Genomic DNA, 18,352 nt, shown 5'->3' with positions numbered 1-18,352 from the left:
AATGCATTTCAGTATTTCACTGTTCAACTTCAAAGTTCTGCAAATTTATCAGAAATTTGTAGCTTTAAAGTTGAGCTGATCATTATTCTCCATTATGTAAATCCAACACATGAATTTCCACTTGTCTTTCGTGCAATTTTGTTCAAATTTCTCTGAAATGTAGAATGAATTTTATTTATATATACATATCCAAAGACTTCATTGTCTCAACCAAAACCTAAAATACAGTTTGGTTTGTGTAAATAATTGTTATGTGTTCAGCCTGCTCTGATAGTAATGACCTGCTCGTGGGTTAAACACAGTTTGAGAAGTCAAGACAGCTTCTAACGCTGTGAAATCTGATGAAATTCAACTTCTCATTCATTTACAGATAAGAAATATAATGACGATGCAGAGATGACAAGACGTACAGTTTCTTTTTATTTTGTATTAATTCCTTGATTAATCTTTGAACATGGATATATAGAAATGTCAGCTGTCGGTCTCAAATCCTCTTTCAGTATGAAGGATGAACGTTTCCCTCTCTTCCACTCGCTCCATCACGCCCATGTGGCCCTCTTGGTCTGGGCTAAGAGGGAAGTGAAACTGACATCACTTCCTTTTCTCCTCTCTGCCTATTAAAAGATCAATGTAACAAAGCCTTTGCTTGGTCAGCTTTTTGACACATTCTCCACTGAGGCTGATCACTGTTTGGGACACATTTTCTGCTGCTCGGTGTAGGATGTGCATGTTTGCTTTTGGGTGAAGTCGAAAAGTTTGTCTGGAAGCTGCTGACGGGTCAGCAGAGGCTGAGGACACATGGAGGCTGTGGTTGGACTGTTGCTGATGCTGCTGGGACTCTGTCACGGTGAGCTGTTTGACACCGATAACACAAATTAATATTGCATTTAATATGATGTGAATGAAGTGTTTTTGTTCAGCCTTCCGTTTCAAGTAGAGTCAAGACCTGAGTTGTTGGTTCTGAGGAAATGACCAATTGTATTGATTAAATTAAGATATGACGATCAACTGATATTTGAGTTTTATCTAAGACTCAGGAACATTTTAAGAAACACCTGGTTATTTCTAAGAGCACCAACAAATCCAGAGACCGATTCCACGTCATTGTGTAATTACAGGGAAAGTTACAATTCTGAGCTCCGAGTACATTGTGATTGTTGATATCTTGCACATCATTTTATCCATTTTCCCCTCTCATATAATTTAGTGTCTCTTTTTGAAAGTTATACTGTCCATCATCATTTCAAATAAAGTTTTGAAATTATGAAACAAACACAGCATGAGTTTGTCATGTCTGGGTGAGATTATTCTTTTTACCTAAATGAAAAAATGCAATTTTTCCTCTGTTCGCTGAACCTTATTTGTGTTGCAGTCACAGGCCTACATGACAGTCAGCTGTACATCAATAATAGTGTGTTTTCAGTGTGGTCAGCAAGTCACAGCTGCACAAAAAACACTTTTATTTGCTTCAGATGAATATTTGCATGTGACCAAAACACTGTCACTGTCATTAATTATGCAGAAATTCAATGATCAAACTGTGATATTTACTTTTGTTAATTTATTTTGATTTCCAGGTGTGGAAACCTCCTGTGATGGCAGACAGGATGGAGCTCAGTGCTATGGACCTTTGGGAGGAACTGTGGTCCTCCAGCTGATGGACGACGCCTCAGAAATATTTCGATTCATCTGGTCAAACAAAACAAGAAGAATACTTACTTGGAGAGATAATAAGACTGCGTTTAATCGGATAGAAAACAGATCATCATTTACTCCCAGTGATGGAACGTTTAGGATCAACGACCTGAGATGGACTGATGGTGGTGAATATACTCTTGCAATGTTTGATTCAAGAGGAAAGACTATGAAACTGCTGACTCTACAGATGATCGTTCAAGGTAAATAACTTTTTTGCCTCCTGGGGAATTTAGTAACATTGACAGACATGTGTGTCATATTCTATTAATAAGCTACACGTATCTTATTTTGTACAGATATCTGTAATTTGTTCTGTATTAGAAACTGTATAAAATGATGAAGACTGTGTTCATATCAAAAGTGATCTGAGTGTGTTTCCTTTTCCTTCAGCTCCTGTGTCCTCTGTCCGGCTGGTCTCTGAGTGTCTGTCCCAGGGAGAGATGAAGGTGTCCTGCTCCTCTGAGGGAGGGGACAGTCCTCAGTACAGCTGGACTCTGGATGGACACACACTGACAGACGCTCAGCTCCTCTCTGGAGGTAATGAGAGTGAGGACATCACTCTGAAACAAGACGTCTCAGGACAGCTGGTCTGCTCAGTCAGCAATAATGTCAGCAGAGTCTGGAGAGAAGAGACGATATCTACCTGTGGTGACTGTGGTATCACTATCACAGAAACAGTGACCTCCACTGTGGGTAAGGACATGGACATGATGTCCTCCTCTGAAAGAGGTTTTTCTTGCTCTGAGGTATTCAGTAGCATAGAATGGAAATACTCAAGTCAAGTAGAAGTATCTCAAAACTTCCTCCAGCAGAGATGACTTGTGGTGATTATTGTAAATCAGTGAAAACTAACTCCTGTCCCAGTGATAACTGTACATGTGATTGTTGTGTCTCTTTATCTGAACAGATCACTCCCTGCTCATACTAGGATTGAGAGCAGCTGTTGCGATTCTCATATTAATTGGGATTGTCGTCTATTTGGCTTGGAAGAAGAAGAAGTACGAGGAATTATACAGATGAGCTTCAGAGCAGGAACATTACAGAGTAACAGCCTGAGCTTCAGGCTGCTGTGGGCCGACAGCACAGCCTGAATGTGACACATTTTAGAGCCTCAGGAGGGAATACTGTTGCCATTTCTCTTTATGTTGTTGATGCTTCTGACAAAAGACAAACTAATGATCCTCTGACTATAAACTGTTTCTTCAAAGGATTAAAGATTTGAAAAAAAGAATAGATATTGCAAATAAACACATTAATAAAGTCTGAAGCTGCATAATGCTGTTCTACTGTTGTATGTGGAGGCTGACATCATGTAAAAATATAATTGTGCAATTATTATCTTAACTGCACATTCAAGTGCTCAAAATCACTTGATAAAAACTCAAATTCGTGACTACATTGCTTCTTGTTGTTCAGTGTGTTTTAGTGCACGATAGTCATTCATATCCAGACAATGCATTTCAGTATTTCACTGTTCAACTTCAGTGTTTTGCACATTAATTAGAAATTATTTTTCTTGGAAGAAGAAGAAGTACGAGACAGCTGAAGGCTCTGCCGTCCCTCGAAAGCTGGACCATCAAGACGACTCTGTTGTGATGGTTGAAATGAGAAGTTCAGCGTCTGAACTTAAACTTCATGAAAGCGACGGCTCAGTGTCGCCTCTCACCTGATGTGATTGGCCATGTGTGTTTGTGGATGTGAAAATAGGGTTTAAAGGAGAAATGATCTTCTGTTTTTATTATTTTTATATACACGTCCCAGCAGCTCACTATGAATACCTTCCCACAAAAATGTCCTGTGAGTGTGGAAGCTCTCATTGAACAAAAATTAAGTGTTGTGATCGTAACTCTATGATCACAAGTGGAGCCGTCTGTTTTAATTTTGTTCCAGTTTTCTTGAAACTTTCCTTCCAAGAGAACATTGGATGTTTTGGAGATAAATTATTTTCACTTTCGTATCTGTATTTGTCTTATTAGCTCTGTATATTCTCAAAATGGTGAAAAAAAAGAAGCTCAAACTGGACTTTAGCACCATTAAAAAGCTCATATTCACAGATATGTTGAAAGTGTTAACTTGTAAATAGTGAATTATGTAAATAGTTTTGTGTTTTCCTCATCTGATTATAATTACAAATAAAGATATGCTTTGCTTGCATGTTTACAAAGAGTAAGAATAAAACCTCTCAAAGCAGTTCATAGTAAGAGCTTTAGTTTAGCTGCTTCCTGGTGTTGTTATGTATTCAAAGTCTGTCAATCACTCTGTCACGTGTCAGCAGTCAGTTTTTTTTGTTGACGTTTTGATCATGAACTGTACCTTTAACACCTGCTGAAGGTTGAAGAAGACTTCCAGACTCATCGTCAGTATTAGTAGATGTGAGGTTTCCCTCTGCTGGCTTACGGAGGAGTTACTGTTGTTCATGGAAATTTCTGTAATCAGTAAAACTCTGTGTTGAGAACATGTAAAGATTTCAGGAAAAATAACGCTCAATAAAGAATAATCATGCAGCTGTTACTGCCTTGAGAGGATTTAGTAAAACGTCTCAGCATCAGTAGATATTGAGTGAAAAATGTGTGTGTTTATTACAAGTTTCATTTCAAGCGCAATGTTTTTTAGTATGTTCGAGCATTTGCTTTCAGTCAACAGCTGCCAGTGGAGGGAGACAGAGACTAAAGAGTTCACAGCAAGAAGAGGAAGACGAGGAATTATACAGACGAGCTTCAGAGCAGGAACATTACAGAGAAACAGCCTGAGCTTCAGGCCGCTGTGGGCCGACAGCACAGCGTGAATGTGACACATTTTAGAGCCTCAGGAGGGAATACTGTTGCCATTTCTCTTTATGTTGTTGATACTTCTGACAAAAGACAAACTAATGATCCTCTGACTATGAACTGTTTCTTCAAAGGATTAAAGATTTGAAAAAAGAATAGATATTGCAAATAAACACATTAATAAAGTCTGAAGCTGCATAATGCTGTTCTACTGTTGTATGTGGAGGCTGACATCATGTAAAAATATAATTGTGCAATTATTATCTTAACTGCACATTCAAGTGCTCAAAATCACTTGATAAAAACTCAAATTCGTGACTACATTGCTTCTTGTTGTTCAGTGTGTTTTAGTGCAATGCAGACAATGCATTTCAGTATTTCACTGTTCAACTTCAAAGTTCTGCAAATTTATCAGAAATTTGTAGCTTTAAAGTTGAGCTGATCATTATTCTCCATTATGTAAATCCAACACATGAAATTCCACTTGTCTTTCGTGCAATTTTGTTCAAATTTCTCTGAAATGTAGAATGAATTTTATTTATATATACATATCCAAAGACTTCAATGTCTCAACCAAAACCTAAAATACAGTTTGGTTTGTGTAAATAATTGTTATGTGTTCAGCCTGCTCTGATAGTAATGACCTGCTCGTGGGTTAAACACAGTTTGAGAAGTCAAGACAGCTTCTAACGCTGTGAAATCTGATGAAATTCAACTTCTCATTCATTTACAGATAAGAAATATAATGACGATGCAGAGATGACAAGACGTACAGTTTCTTTTTATTTTGTATTAATTCCTTGATTAATCTTTGAACATGGATATATAGAAATGTCAGCTGTCGGTCTCAAATCCTCTTTCAGTATGAAGGATGAACGTTTCCCTCTCTTCCACTCGCTCCATCACGCCCATGTGGCCCTCTTGGTCTGGGCTAAGAGGGAAGTGAAACTGACATCACTTCCTCTTCTCTTCTCCGCCTATAAAAAGATGAATGCAACAACACCTCGTTTGGTCAGCTTTTTGACACATTCTCCACTGAGGCTGATCACTGTTTGGGACACATTTTCTGCTGCTCGGTGTAGGATGTGCATGTTTGCTTTTTGGTGAAGTCGAAAAGTTTGTCTGGAAGCTGCTGACGGGTCAGCAGAGGCTGAGGACACATGGAGGCTGTGGTTGGACTGTTGCTGATGCTGCTGGGACTCTGTCACGGTGAGCTGTTTGACACCGATAACACAAATTAATGTTGCATTTAATATGATGTGAATGAAGTGTTTTTGTTCAGCCCTCCGTTTCAAGTAGAGTCATGAGTTTGCAGATCAAATAGTGCAGGAAGGAAACCACTTGTTGGTTCTGAGGAAATGATCAATTGTATTGATTAAATTAAGATATGACGATCAACTGATATTTGAGTTTTATCTAAAACTCAGGAACATTTTAAGAAACACCTGGTTATTTCTAAGAGCACCAACAAATCCAGAGACCGATTCCACGTCATTGTGTAATTACAGGGAAAGTTACAATTCTGAGCTCCGAGTACATTGTGATTGTTGATGTCTTGCACATCATTGTATCCATTTTCCCCTCTCATATAATTTAGTGTCTCTTTTTGAAAGATATACTGTCCATCGTCATTTCAAATAAAGTTTTGAAATTATGAAACAAACACAGCATGAGTTTGTCATGTCTGGGTGAGATTATTCTTTTTACCTAAATGAAAAATGTAATTTTTCCTCTGTTCGCTGAGCCTTATTTGTGTTGCAGTCACAGGCCTACATGACAGTCAGCTGCAAATCTAATAGTGTGTTTTCAGTGTGGTCAGCAAGTCACAGCTGCACAAAAAACACTTTTATTTGCTTCAGGTGAATATTTGCATGTGACCAAAACACTGTCACTGTCATTAATTTTGCAGAAATTTAGTAATCAAACCATTGTTATTGTACTATTGTTTATTTATTTTGATTTCCAGGTGTGGAAACCTCCTGTGATGGCAGACAGAATCGAACTCGGTGTTATGGACCTTTGGGAGGAACTGTGGTCCTAGAGCTGATGGACAACGCCTCAGAAATATTTCGATTCATCTGGTCAAACAAAACAACAAAAATACTTATTTGGAGAAATAATACAATTTTGGCTAATCAGATAGCAAACAGATCATCATTTACTCCCAGCAACGGAACATTTAGGATCAAGGACCTGAGATGGACTGATGGTGGTGAATATACTCTTACAATGTTTGATTCAAAAGGAAAGAATATGAAACCGCTGACTCTACAGATGATCATTCAAGGTAAATAACTTTTTTTGCCTCCTGGGGAAATTAGTAACATGTGTCATATTCTATTAATAAGCTACATGTATCTCATAGTCTCCAGATATCTGTAACTTGTTCTGTATTAGAAATCGTATAAAATGATGAAGATTGGGGCTGCACGGTAGCGCAGCAGGTAGTGCGCGTGCCTCACAGCAAGAAGGTTGCTGGTTCGATCCCTGGGTGGGGCCTTTCTGTGTGAAGTTTGCATGTTCTTCCCGTGCATGCGTGGGTTCTCTCCGGGTACTACGGCTTCCTCCCACAGACCAAAAACATGCTCATTAGGTTAATTGGTGACTCTAAAATCCTAGGTGTGAGTGTGAATGGTTGTCTGTGTATATGTTGCCCTGCGATCAGCTGGCGACCGGTCCAGGGTGTACCCCGCCTCTCGCCCGTTGACAGCTGGGATTGGCTCAGGCCCCCCTACAACCCCGAAAGGGATAGGCGGTATAGAAAATGGATGGATGGATGATGAAGACTGTGTTCACATCAAAACTGATCTCAGTGCATTTCCTTCAGCTCCTGTGTCCTCTGTCCGGCTGGTCTCTGAGTGTCTGTCCCAGGGAGAGATGAAGGTGTCCTGCTCCTCTGAGGGAGGGGACAGTCCTCAGTACAGCTGGACTCTGGATGGACACACACTGACAGACGCTCAGCTCCTCTCTGGAGATAATGAGAGTGAGAACATCACTCTGAATCAAGACGTCTCAGGACAGCTGGTCTGCTCAGTCAGCAATAATGTCAGCAGAGTCTGGAGAGAAGAGACGATATCTACCTGTGGTGAGTGAGAACAGGAGTGGAACAGTCTGACAGTGATGATGAACTGTCAGCCATTGATTTGCTTCTCTCTCACAGGCTTCATATTCATTGACTGCACATTATCCAATGGGACGCACATATCACAGTGGGTGCTTGAAGCCAATAACACCCTGTGTATTAAGCCAACGACCGCCTCTACCACGACTACTGAGGGTAAGGAGACCAGCCTCACAGTGTCAAATACACCCTCTACTAATATCACACTCTCCAATTCAACTGTGACTCCCTCCAGCGCAGATGACCCGCGGTTCATTAGTAAGTGAGAACTAACTCCCTGCAGTCGATTCATCCTTTTCTTCTTTGTCTCTCTCCATAAGAGCACCTGTAATGTCAACTTTTAAAGACCTCTGTGTGTCTTGTGTCTTTTATTAATGAAACAGATTATTTGTCAATAATGGCCGGTGTACTCTCTGCATTGCTAATTCTCCTCATCATCGGGGCGGCAGTCGTCTGTACTCATAAGAAAAAGCAAAACAACAAACCAAAAGGTAGGCTACTTAACAGCACTAACTTTACCCTGAACCAGCAATGCCTTCAGAGCTTGTCCTTACTTTTAACATTTTGGGTAATACACTTAACATTACTTGCATTCTTGCCAAGATTTAGACAGCAAGTTTGATGCCAATCTCATGTTTGTCTTTTTAATGTGAAGCTAACTGCTAGCAGCAGATTAGCTTTAGCAGCAAGACTGGAAGTAGCTTTGCTTTGTCCCAAAATAACAAAATCTGACTACCAACACATATAAAGCTTCCAAATTAACACGTTGTTAAGTATCTTGTTAATTACTGAGCTTAATATGTTTGTAAAGGCGGATTTTGAGTGACTTTTGGTCAGAGTCAGGCTCCCCTGTTTTCAGCCTTATGCTAAAGCTAACTGGCAGCTAGCATAGCAGCAGCCTCTCATTTGACAGACTAACTTGACAATCTTCTCATTTAACTCTCAGCAAGGAAGCAAATAAGCATAGTTTTCCAAAATTGTGAAACTATTCCTTTAACAATCCAGAGTATATCTAGTCATTAAATATGATGTTTGCTGGCTTGTTCCTCTGCAGAAAAAGAAGATGAGCAGGAATTAACGTATGCTGATGTTAGCATTGTGCAGCGGCAGGCCAGGCAGGTGCAGCCAAGGGCAGAGACGGAGGTGGAGTATGGCCAAATCAAGTTTTCACAGCGACCTCGGCGGGCTGCCGAACCAACAGGAGATGATTGTGTGTACGCCATGGTCCGCAAAGACAGGTGATTCAGTGCGCTCCTCTTTTTACAAAGACTGCACCACTGAAGGCAGATGGTGGAGGTGTTTGTCAATATGCCGAAAGGCCTTTCACCTTAATTTAAGGTGATTTCCAAGAGGAAAAAGAGAAAACCATCAGTGCTCATAGATGATCTGATTATTATTTCATCACTTTTACTGCACCTCTGATGAGGGGACATCAAAGGATCAGGTCCGTCATTTGAATCACACTGACTGGATTTATATTATTTAATATTTTTTGAGACATTTTTTTAATGTATTCCACAAGTTTTGCCCTCTCTCTTTATCTTTAGGCTATGTTGTACTTTCCACTTGTTTCTAATTTATGATTTACTGTAAACTTGATGATGGGAAATTTAAGAATAACAATGTCTTTCCAATGTATTCAGTTTTATGACTCTACAGTGACTGGCAGACATGGACAGTTCTCTGAAGTGCTCTCAAAAAGTGCCGTCAGTGTGTTTACGTTAGTCCATCATCTGTGTTTCTATGTCATTTAAATTGACTACTAATTTACTATCAGAGCAATAAAGTTTACATTTAGTTCCATCAAAATGTGGATGGATTATTTGAGGGTCAGAGTATATCAAATAAACTAGGGTGCTCTTGGTAGGTTTATTAAAGGTTTAATGCAGTGTGTGGGAGTTATTGTCATATTCAACCACATTGTCTTCCTCTGGTTCTCTAGCACACAGACAAGTTGGTAGACAAATGTCTCTGGAGGGGTACACAGTGAGCACGAATTTGTTTCCATGATGTGAACACTTCTGCTTTTTCAGGGCATGATCTTTCAATCTTACAAAATCAGTTTACGGTTGCATGGTGTGATTTTTAAGACAATTGCGTGTTCAAACCATTTGTAGCCATTAGCACTGAAATATCCCTTTAATGCAATGTCAAAAACGTGTGGTTTGTGTAGTTTTCATCGTGCCACTTACGCTGATAGTTAGTTGGAGAATTTGTCTAACTTAGTAGCTGCAGACAAAGTTAACTTAGTCTTTCTCAAAACTAATTACATATGTCAGAATTGTATACAGCCACAGCACACGCAGTCACTTCTGTAATTTAAAGTGATCACACTTCCACTTCCACTCTGTGTTTGTTAATGCAGTGAGTTCACAGCAAAAAGAGTGTGTTATGCTCTTCCTTTTCCCCTTTACTGAAACAAGGGGTGAACTGAGAGCAACAATTATCGTGTTCTTGTAGAATGTATTGATGAGGAAAGGGATTGAACAGCTTGTCAGATTCAGAGCGAGATATGTGGTTATCTTTTAACATCTGTACAGTTTTCTATAAATAGTTTTATGCATTTCCTGTGACTTTGTGGCTTCCAGTTCAGAACAGAACTCTAGTTTTCAGTGCTAATCAGTCATAGTCAACCTTGAACAATTTCAGGCTGCAGCTTTCCAGTCGAGAAGAGAAACAAATCTACATCACCAACAGCTTTTTGGTACGAGCTTCGACTGGGTCAGGCAGTGTTTGGCCAAACCTTTTAACCTCAGACAAGGCACCCTTCTTTTCTCAATTCAGTATCACCCACCTATTTGTGTAAAATACCAGGATTTTTAAGTTATTCTAAATTAGTCTGGTGTAATTTAGATACTTTTATAACTTCTTAAAAAGGTGTCCATTATCAAACAGTTTTTGTGAGATTTTTTTTTTTTGTACTTAAGCTGACACCATGTACTTGTAGTTGTATACTTGCTGTGGGTTTAATCAAAGACAGAGGTTAAATGATTGGTTTGATTTGATAGCTGGAGGTTAAAGGTTGACAACCATGGACTGCCATTCAGCTGATTCATAGACCCATAAAGTTGGTGTTTATGGCTCATGCTCATTGTAGTGTCCTTAAACAACCGCCTGAGCTCCTTTTTTTAGTTAAACCCCCCTGTGGAGACACAGTTGAACTTCTGACTGATATAATCTACTGAGCAAATAATTGACAACACAGGAGAAGTGCAATAAAGCTGCTCCAACCATCCAGTATCTTTCACTTCTTCGTTCAATACAATCATTGTACGGGTATCAGATTGTTCAATACTGTTGCAGCTGCTAGCCTTTTAATATGTGTATAACATGGGAAATCCAAAGAGATTAGACTGTTGCACCTTTGCTCTTCATAGATTTGCTTGACGCACAATTAAACATTTATCTTTTTCCTCATAAAAACCAGGTGATGTTGTCATTGCCATGACACGGTCATGTGATGGTACCTTACCGTGCCAAAGGTATTGAACTATAAAATCAAGAATGGCATTTGGTGCCAATTCTTCAGTCAAGGACACGGCAGTTTTTGATTGAATGTATCCCCTGGTGACTTCTGATTTAATATCTAAAAATCTGTCAACAATTTGGCAGAGAAAATAGTTTGACTTGTTGAGGTTTGATTGAGTACTTATTCAGTATTTATACATACAGCTGTTACTGAGACAGTGTGAATGTGAAGACATGCTGAAGTGCTGAATGAGAGATAAAAGGATTTTTTTAAAGATCTGTCAAAAGCCACGGGCTGAATTACTAGATCAAAATATTGTGATGTGGCCAATATTATGTTATAATCTAATTATGGCAAATTATGGTCCAAACCTGAGGTCATCTCAGGTCATAAATTCATTCAATGAATGTATTAGTTAGGTAATTTGTGGGCATATAAAGTGCTCTTGGTACATTTCTTCTTTGGCTGCATGAACTTAAAGGAGGTTTTCTCAGAGGAAACGTTTGAAACAACTGTGAAAGCAGACAGATCTGCAACTGGTGACTGTGGTAAGTGCTAATGATGGGGAAATGCAAACCAGATCGATGAACCTCTGTTATGGGCACGCTTTTTGTACGTAGTACATGTGCATCAAAACTTGTTTTACAAGCAGCAAAACAACATAGACTTAAGCTCAAATGTATGAAAGCAGACACACGGCTGAAAGAGAAAAAGGAAATTCTCTCACAGCACACTTTGATTGAGAAATACAGAAGCTGCATAATGCTGGTGGTGCAGTGGTTTATTTTGAAATCCTTTGCTAACTCTGGTCAGTGCTAAATTTACATTGTTACATTTGACACTTTTCCTTCCTCTTTTGTGACCTACAGACACGAACAATTTGAAAGTGTGTTAACACTTCTTACACGTACAGTAAGTACATTAACATTTCATACATACAGTACATAAGTCCCAAAAGACAAGAGAAGTGCAGACATTTTTCCACTTTGAATGTGTGGGTTTAGTGTTACTATGACAGAGGATTAGGAGTCATCTGACAGCTAATTTCCAGGATGTGGCTTAACACTGCTGTCTGAACATTTTATTCCATGGTCATTTTTAAACACATTTGCTTTCAGTTCCTTGATGCTATCACAGTGTTGTCGTTAAAAAAAAGACAATATAAAATAAAAACATATTTCAAGTCAAAATGAAAAAGCAAAAAATGTCATCACCATTTATCTCATGTTAAATCATACAACCGTTTCACAAAAAATGCCAACACTGGTGCTTTCATATAAAAATCCCATCGCTTTTACTTCCTGTTTTTCAACATTTCTGCGCATTTACTTCTTATACTGTTAAATGATCTATTCCCATGATATATCTGGCATCAACATTTCAACAGGAAGAACATTAAAGGGTTGTTGAACTGCTATCAGCTTGTGTATTTTTTCTCTCCCTCTTTCCTCCTTTTTAACAAAAATAATGCTCTCTCTATTTCCTGTGAATTTGGATGGAAACAAAGAGACCAAATGGAAACATTTTATGTCCCCAGAAATAAGCAGTGGGGCTGTTTTTGGATGTATCAGCAGAATTTGCATCAGTGGTTTTCATTTGTATTTTTATGCTCAAGTGAGATTTTCAGATGCATTTCCTCATGGAGTTACAATAAAATGAAACACATTATTCCTTCGTATTCATGTCGCAGATTTGTGACTCTGCATAGACATCTGCATTCTCATGCATTCAACCGAAATTCGGCCAAATTTCAACATCCCGTTTAGATAACAAAGAAAAAAAACTAACTTCTGAAAATGCTTTTTCACTGTGGCTTTAACCGACATTTGAAGAGGACAAGCAAGTTTGACAAGTGACATGTTATCCAGTGATTCTTTGTCCTTAAAATCAGTATGTCAGTGCTGATAATGATCCATATTAACTAAGTTGGACATGTACGAGCTTGTCATTGTGAAAAATGTGAGGTGCAGCATTAAAACATCATGTAGATGTGAATCAGCTTCATTCATTCTGTGGTAAACTAGTAAAAACAAAACAAACTATGTACAAATTTCACACCGTATCAGTCCTCCATATGAAATCCACCTAGTATTCCTCTGATATCGTGTCGGACAAGATGTTGCTGCTGGGGCTGGTGGCAATGTGGGTGTCAGTGGGTCCGCCCAGCACAGGCGGGGTGGGTGTAGTCGTGGAAGCCTGCTGGGAATGCTGCAGCTTCTTCCGGTTTATCTTCCTCTCTTTGGCACGTCTGTTCTGAAACCAGATCTTCACCTGAAACAGATACAGACACATGATATATCAACATAAAAATGTGCTTTAGGTAAGGACTCTCATTGGATGTTAATAAAACACGATCGACAATAGTAAATGATGATGCACCGTGCCCGCTTTCCTTTGACTCACCTCTCAGGGCCTCTGAGAGTCTCTTATCTTAAGTGGGTGATGAACCAATGATTTTGCTTGTTTGTGTTCACTTTATCTTGCCCTGCCTCAACTGCTTCTGCTTTAGTTTAGTAATTTCCGTCTTTCCCAGAATTACTTGGTTGCACTCAACTGTGGGTTTAACAAGCAGAATGAGTGGGCACTGAAAACAACAATAACAATTATAGCATAATGAGTGCAAGAGTGAGGGTTTCACCATTAACGCTTATGCAAGATGTTTTGTTTGGCCACATAACATTATGGTTTATAGAGGTTTCTGGTGTTTCTTCTGAGGCTGGTTTCTCCAAATGGGATTGTTGAAGAACTTTATGTGCTGTGTCAGTATCAACTCTGCATGAGGAGACTGAATTTGTCCATTTACCCACGATGACAAGGCAAATACAGCACCAGCTCCAACTACATGGACCAGTACCAATAGCTAGTTTTTATTTTCCAGTATAACTAAAACACATCAGCAATGTAAATCCCACAAAAAACTTAAGTCTCACTGTTCACCACTGCCCCATCTCCACCTCACACAAACATAAAAACAGAAGCAAAGGGGTTAGCCAAAATAAGTCAGCTGAAAGACAAAAAGACCCCTTGTTTATGAATATTTTCTGTCCTTTTACACACCCTATATGACACTACTTGACTTATAGCAGCCTCTCCTATCATTGTCACTCATTCCTGAAATGAAGGCACTCTTTCTTATAATTCCTTTATGTTATCTGCGATCCATTTATTATTGTTTTATCTGCCCAGTCTTTAAAGCTAGACTATGTAGCACATTATATCTCTTACAAATGAAACATTGACTTCATTAGTTATAAAACACCCTCTTGCTTGGTCAAATACAGTGTTACAGCCTTACTTGGCCTTACTAGCTTTGACCAGAGCTTTTATTGTATCTCAGTCTTCCTCAGCAGGTACAGTTAGACCATAATGGCATATCTGCATGTGAGACGTTTCCGCTGTTTATCAGTCCAGCTGTCTATACAGGCTCTGAGCACTGCTAATAGGTGGGTGACCTACACCATACTGTGCCTGAATGCATCCTGTGTAGACAGACGGAGCACTGAAGCTGCTCCTGAGTTTGGGGTTGATTTTTTGCCCTTTAAGTCTCAGCTGTTCTCCTGCATTGTAACCCTTCTTGCTCTTATAGTCCTCTCACCTGTCTCTCAGAGAGGCCCAACGTCACTGACAGCTCGGTCTTCCGCCTCATGGTGATGTAGCGGTTGCACTGAAACTCCTTCTCCAGCTCCAGACGCTGTTGGTCAGTGTACACCACCCTGTACTTGTCCTTAGTACGAGTCTTGCCTCCTGAATCACACAAAACAACTGTTATTTAGCCAAACAATTGCTAAAAGTTTGGATGACTTTGTGAATGTAGGTGAAGAGGTGTGTTATCTGACCAGCAACACACACAAGAATGATTACAGTGTCAGTGAGTCACGTGCACTGCGAGCTGTGGCCAAAGAGGCGACTAATTGGAAAACGTCTGGTGCCACATTCAAGTTCAGGCGCCACTTAAAGCCTCATCAACTCTATTAATCACACTAACTATAACTAATGTAAAGACTCCCCACTGCATTGCATCAGTGGTTCTCCTTATCACCACGAGTGGTGTTTACATAGGTGTTTACACAGGCAGCTATTCATTGACATGTTCACACAAACACACACACACAGTCTTAGGAAAGTGTGAGTCAGAGTTATTGATCTGAAATCTTGACTATGTGACAGCATCGATCGAGGCAGACCAACACATGCACACATGAGTAAGGCTTTAAGAGTTCGGATTTAGAGGAGACTTGGTTTGACTTCTACAGACTTCCTGCAGTGTCTGTGTTATCTAGCCCGTTTGTCACCCTTGGGCACCCACCCAGTGGACAGAGAGGGTGGGGACTTACACTTCTGCAGACTGCATGGCCTCCAGTGTTAGCTTTACGTTGACATCTCATAACACTTTGCCAGAAGGGAGAGGCACAAAGTTTGACGAATGTGTGTGTGCAGTCACTCTGACTTAACTCTGTATGAATATCCGTTTTACCCTATCTGTCATCTGTCCACCCACTCAACTGCTGCGGTTTAATTTGTCATAGCAAAAGTGTTATCTTGATGCCATTTTTTCTGTTATAGTTCCGTTTAAGATATCTGACTGGTCAGGTCAGAACATGTGTGTTCAAACAAATTCAGAAAGCAGAAGGTCTCTGTCAGCCTAATCAAGTGTTTAAATTTTAATTATTCATCACATAGAAAATCATATTACACTGTTTAATTACGTCATTCAGAGGATAATGAGCCTACAGGGTGACCTCTTCGGCTGAATCCAGTAAGCAGCCTATGTCCCACCTGAAGCTGACGGTCTGATGGCTTCATGGGGTCTCCTCCTGGAGCTGAAGGGGTCTTGTCCGGAGATGTAGTTGTACGGGTTGAACGACCCCCCTCCAGCGGCGGTGGGCGTGCCGCTCAGCTCAGAGAAGCTGACCTGGCCGGCGCTGGGGCTTGACCCCGGGAAGCTGTACGGATACTCCTCCCGGGTGGCATAGACTGGGTTCCAGGCACTTGTCGACGGGTCACCGACTCCCGGGACGTGATGATAACTGGTGAAATCATACGGAGGCGGAATGTACTGGCTGTTCAGTGACAGGGTCTGAGCCGGGTGTCTGGCCGACTGTGAGTTGTACATTCCGGGGTGCTCGTCCGACAGGTAGGGTACTCTCAGGTAGACGTCCGTGAATCAATCTGCTTGGCGCATGTTAGGCCTCCCTGTTCATTCCCAGCAGACTCTGGCGCTCTGTTTTCACTGCAGTCTAAGGTCCAGGCTTATTACTGCCCGGCTACCTGTGCAGTACGACTACACACCTTTATAGATTTACTGCCAAGGAGTTCAAAAGTATCATCATGACGTCACGTTTACCTGAGATCCACCTGCCGGCTCGTGTTGGCGACGTGAGGGTACTGACCCTGATGTACTTTCACTGCCCTGGTGGAATAATTTGATGAAGTTCATCATGCAAACTGCGCCTTAAGTGCGCGCGCGCGCCTCAGCACGCACGCGTTTACGCACGCGCTCATGTGACATGTAGCCCAGAGACCGTAAAAGAAAATGTAAGTTGGCGTCGGCGGTGGTAGAAGGTTATTGAAAGTAATGCCACATTTAAAACTTACTCAGAATGTTGCCTAAGGATAGGCGCAGCAGTGCTGTTAGTGTAACTATCAGCATTACGTCGTATGTAATTTATTTAGTTTTATGCCTCAACAACAGTCAAAATTTACTTACAATAAAGACATATCAAACCAAGCCTTAAGAAACCCAACATGTGCGGTATTTCTGTAACTGTGCAGTATAAACTCATTTCGATGACATGAAATCACCCAAATTCTCACAAATTTGACCAAGACCGTGCCCTGAATGGTGGCTGCGTGTCAGTATTATTATTATTACTGACACATTACTGTGTAATCAGTGTCGTAGCTTTATTGAGGTTGAACAAATTTTGCTAAATTTAGATTCAGATGGGTTGTTTAAAATGACACATTTAATAAGCTAACAATATATTTTCAATATATCTGCAAAGAAGACGCTGTTAGTTAAATGTAGTGCTTTGAAAAACACAATATTTACCTGTAAAATACAGTGCCGGAGAACTAAAAAGAGATGAGGCATAACGTGGAAATACTCAAGTTTACTTCAGGTACCTCAAAACTGTGCTTGCACAGTACTTGAGTAAAGGTTATTTTTCACCAGTGGGTAGACCTAATATGTTCACTAAGAACAGGTGTTGTGGATGAATTTTTCCCTCCCTTAACCTGTTCCCCATTGACAGCTTATTTTAAACAAAAGGCACGAAAATCCAACTTCCTCCTTTCATTCTCAATGAGATATTGTGTTTTTTTGTCATAATTTTCCTGCAGATAATTGTTCAAAATGCGGTTGACTCAAATTTGACATGATTTTGTGATGTTTCTCCTCGTGGTGTGAAACTCGGGTGAAGAAACTCGTTGAAACACTGTCAAAAGTAGACCCCGATGACCTTATAATTGTGTTATTTTTGAAGAAATCCCTCCATACTCTCTGTATTGTATAGCGTAGTATAGCACATATGTGTGGTAGAGCTGTGTGGGTTTTTTGTCCATGCTTAGAACAACCACATGAGGGCAGCAAAAACTGGTCAGGAGTCCTTCAGAGGTCAAAACTTGCTGTTTCCAAACATATGATCAATGCACAAAGTTTATTCTTAGTCCCACATGCTGTTGGCTTTACATCTTTTCTTCACTCAGTTGATGTACTGAGAATATCATGCTGTAAAGTGCACTGTTTATTCCACTTGTTGAGCAAACATTCATAAAAGATTCATGTCAGTATCTTGGTCAGAACGCCCATTAAAGCTATCAGCTGTTGAATCAGGCTCGTGTTAATGGAGAGAAAAGTGCTACAGGCCTGAACATTAAGGAAAGTGCAACATAAACGTCAAACACATTATTGCAAAAAGCTTGAAATACAGGAGGTTATAGCCACCAAATAAAAACAGCTTGGCTCAACGGAAAGAATCATGTCTGTGGAACTGACAGTATGCATTAGATCATGTGCTGATATACAAACTGGACTGTGCAATTTCAAACAATCAGACCTCAGAAAAGTTTTGAATTTACAGCACTCGTCTGATGAAGTGTGCCAAAAATGAAAACCACAGGATGTATAAACCTTTAATATTTATCTAAATGAGGGGTTACTGTAAATAATGGTACATGTATGGAGATTTAGTTTAAACAGTGCTAAAACAGTGCTCCCACTGCTATTCTTGCCGCTGTCCCGATGCTCAACTTCATTGAGGGGGAACTAATAAGAGACTTGTATCCTCTTTTCAC

At 40.0% G+C, this 18,352-nt stretch overlaps 3 protein-coding genes across 4 annotated transcripts; 2 read left to right on the top strand and 1 right to left on the bottom strand.

Moving 5' to 3' along the window:
- Window positions 1–665: 665 nt before the first annotated feature.
- Window positions 666–3,095, top strand: LOC139331784 (T-cell surface antigen CD2-like). Its single transcript, XM_070963412.1, has 4 exons — window positions 666–847; window positions 1,578–1,898; window positions 2,089–2,391; window positions 2,606–3,095. Exons 1-4 carry the CDS (start codon window positions 799–801, stop codon window positions 2,716–2,718), a joined length of 786 nt encoding a protein of 261 aa, XP_070819513.1. The 5' UTR covers window positions 666–798; the 3' UTR covers window positions 2,719–3,095.
- A 2,381-nt stretch (window positions 3,096–5,476) lies between these two features.
- LOC139331782 (uncharacterized) lies at window positions 5,477–10,847 on the top strand. Of its 2 annotated transcripts, none has more exons than XM_070963411.1 (6): window positions 5,477–5,675; window positions 6,433–6,753; window positions 7,294–7,551; window positions 7,627–7,743; window positions 7,971–8,078; window positions 8,642–10,847. In XM_070963411.1, exons 1-6 carry the CDS (start codon window positions 5,627–5,629, stop codon window positions 8,827–8,829), a joined length of 1,041 nt encoding a protein of 346 aa, XP_070819512.1. In that variant the 5' UTR covers window positions 5,477–5,626; the 3' UTR covers window positions 8,830–10,847. The 2 variants fall into 2 exon arrangements, with proteins under 2 accessions (XP_070819512.1, XP_070819511.1); XM_070963410.1 differs by having other exon boundaries at window positions 5,578–5,675; window positions 7,627–7,845.
- Window positions 10,848–13,141: 2,294 nt separating this feature from the next.
- Window positions 13,142–16,169, bottom strand: cdx1a (caudal type homeobox 1a). Its single transcript, XM_070961960.1, has 3 exons — window positions 15,833–16,169; window positions 14,652–14,800; window positions 13,142–13,327 (listed from the first exon to the last, which is right to left on the bottom strand). Exons 1-3 carry the CDS (start codon window positions 16,167–16,169, stop codon window positions 13,142–13,144), a joined length of 672 nt encoding a protein of 223 aa, XP_070818061.1.
- Between the last annotated feature and the right edge of the window lie 2,183 nt (window positions 16,170–18,352).

This window comes from Chaetodon trifascialis, chromosome 5, assembly GCF_039877785.1.
Source record: "Chaetodon trifascialis isolate fChaTrf1 chromosome 5, fChaTrf1.hap1, whole genome shotgun sequence".
Classification (NCBI taxonomy): domain Eukaryota; kingdom Metazoa; phylum Chordata; class Actinopteri; order Chaetodontiformes; family Chaetodontidae; genus Chaetodon; species Chaetodon trifascialis.
This window is presented reverse-complemented; position numbering and strand designations above follow the sequence as displayed.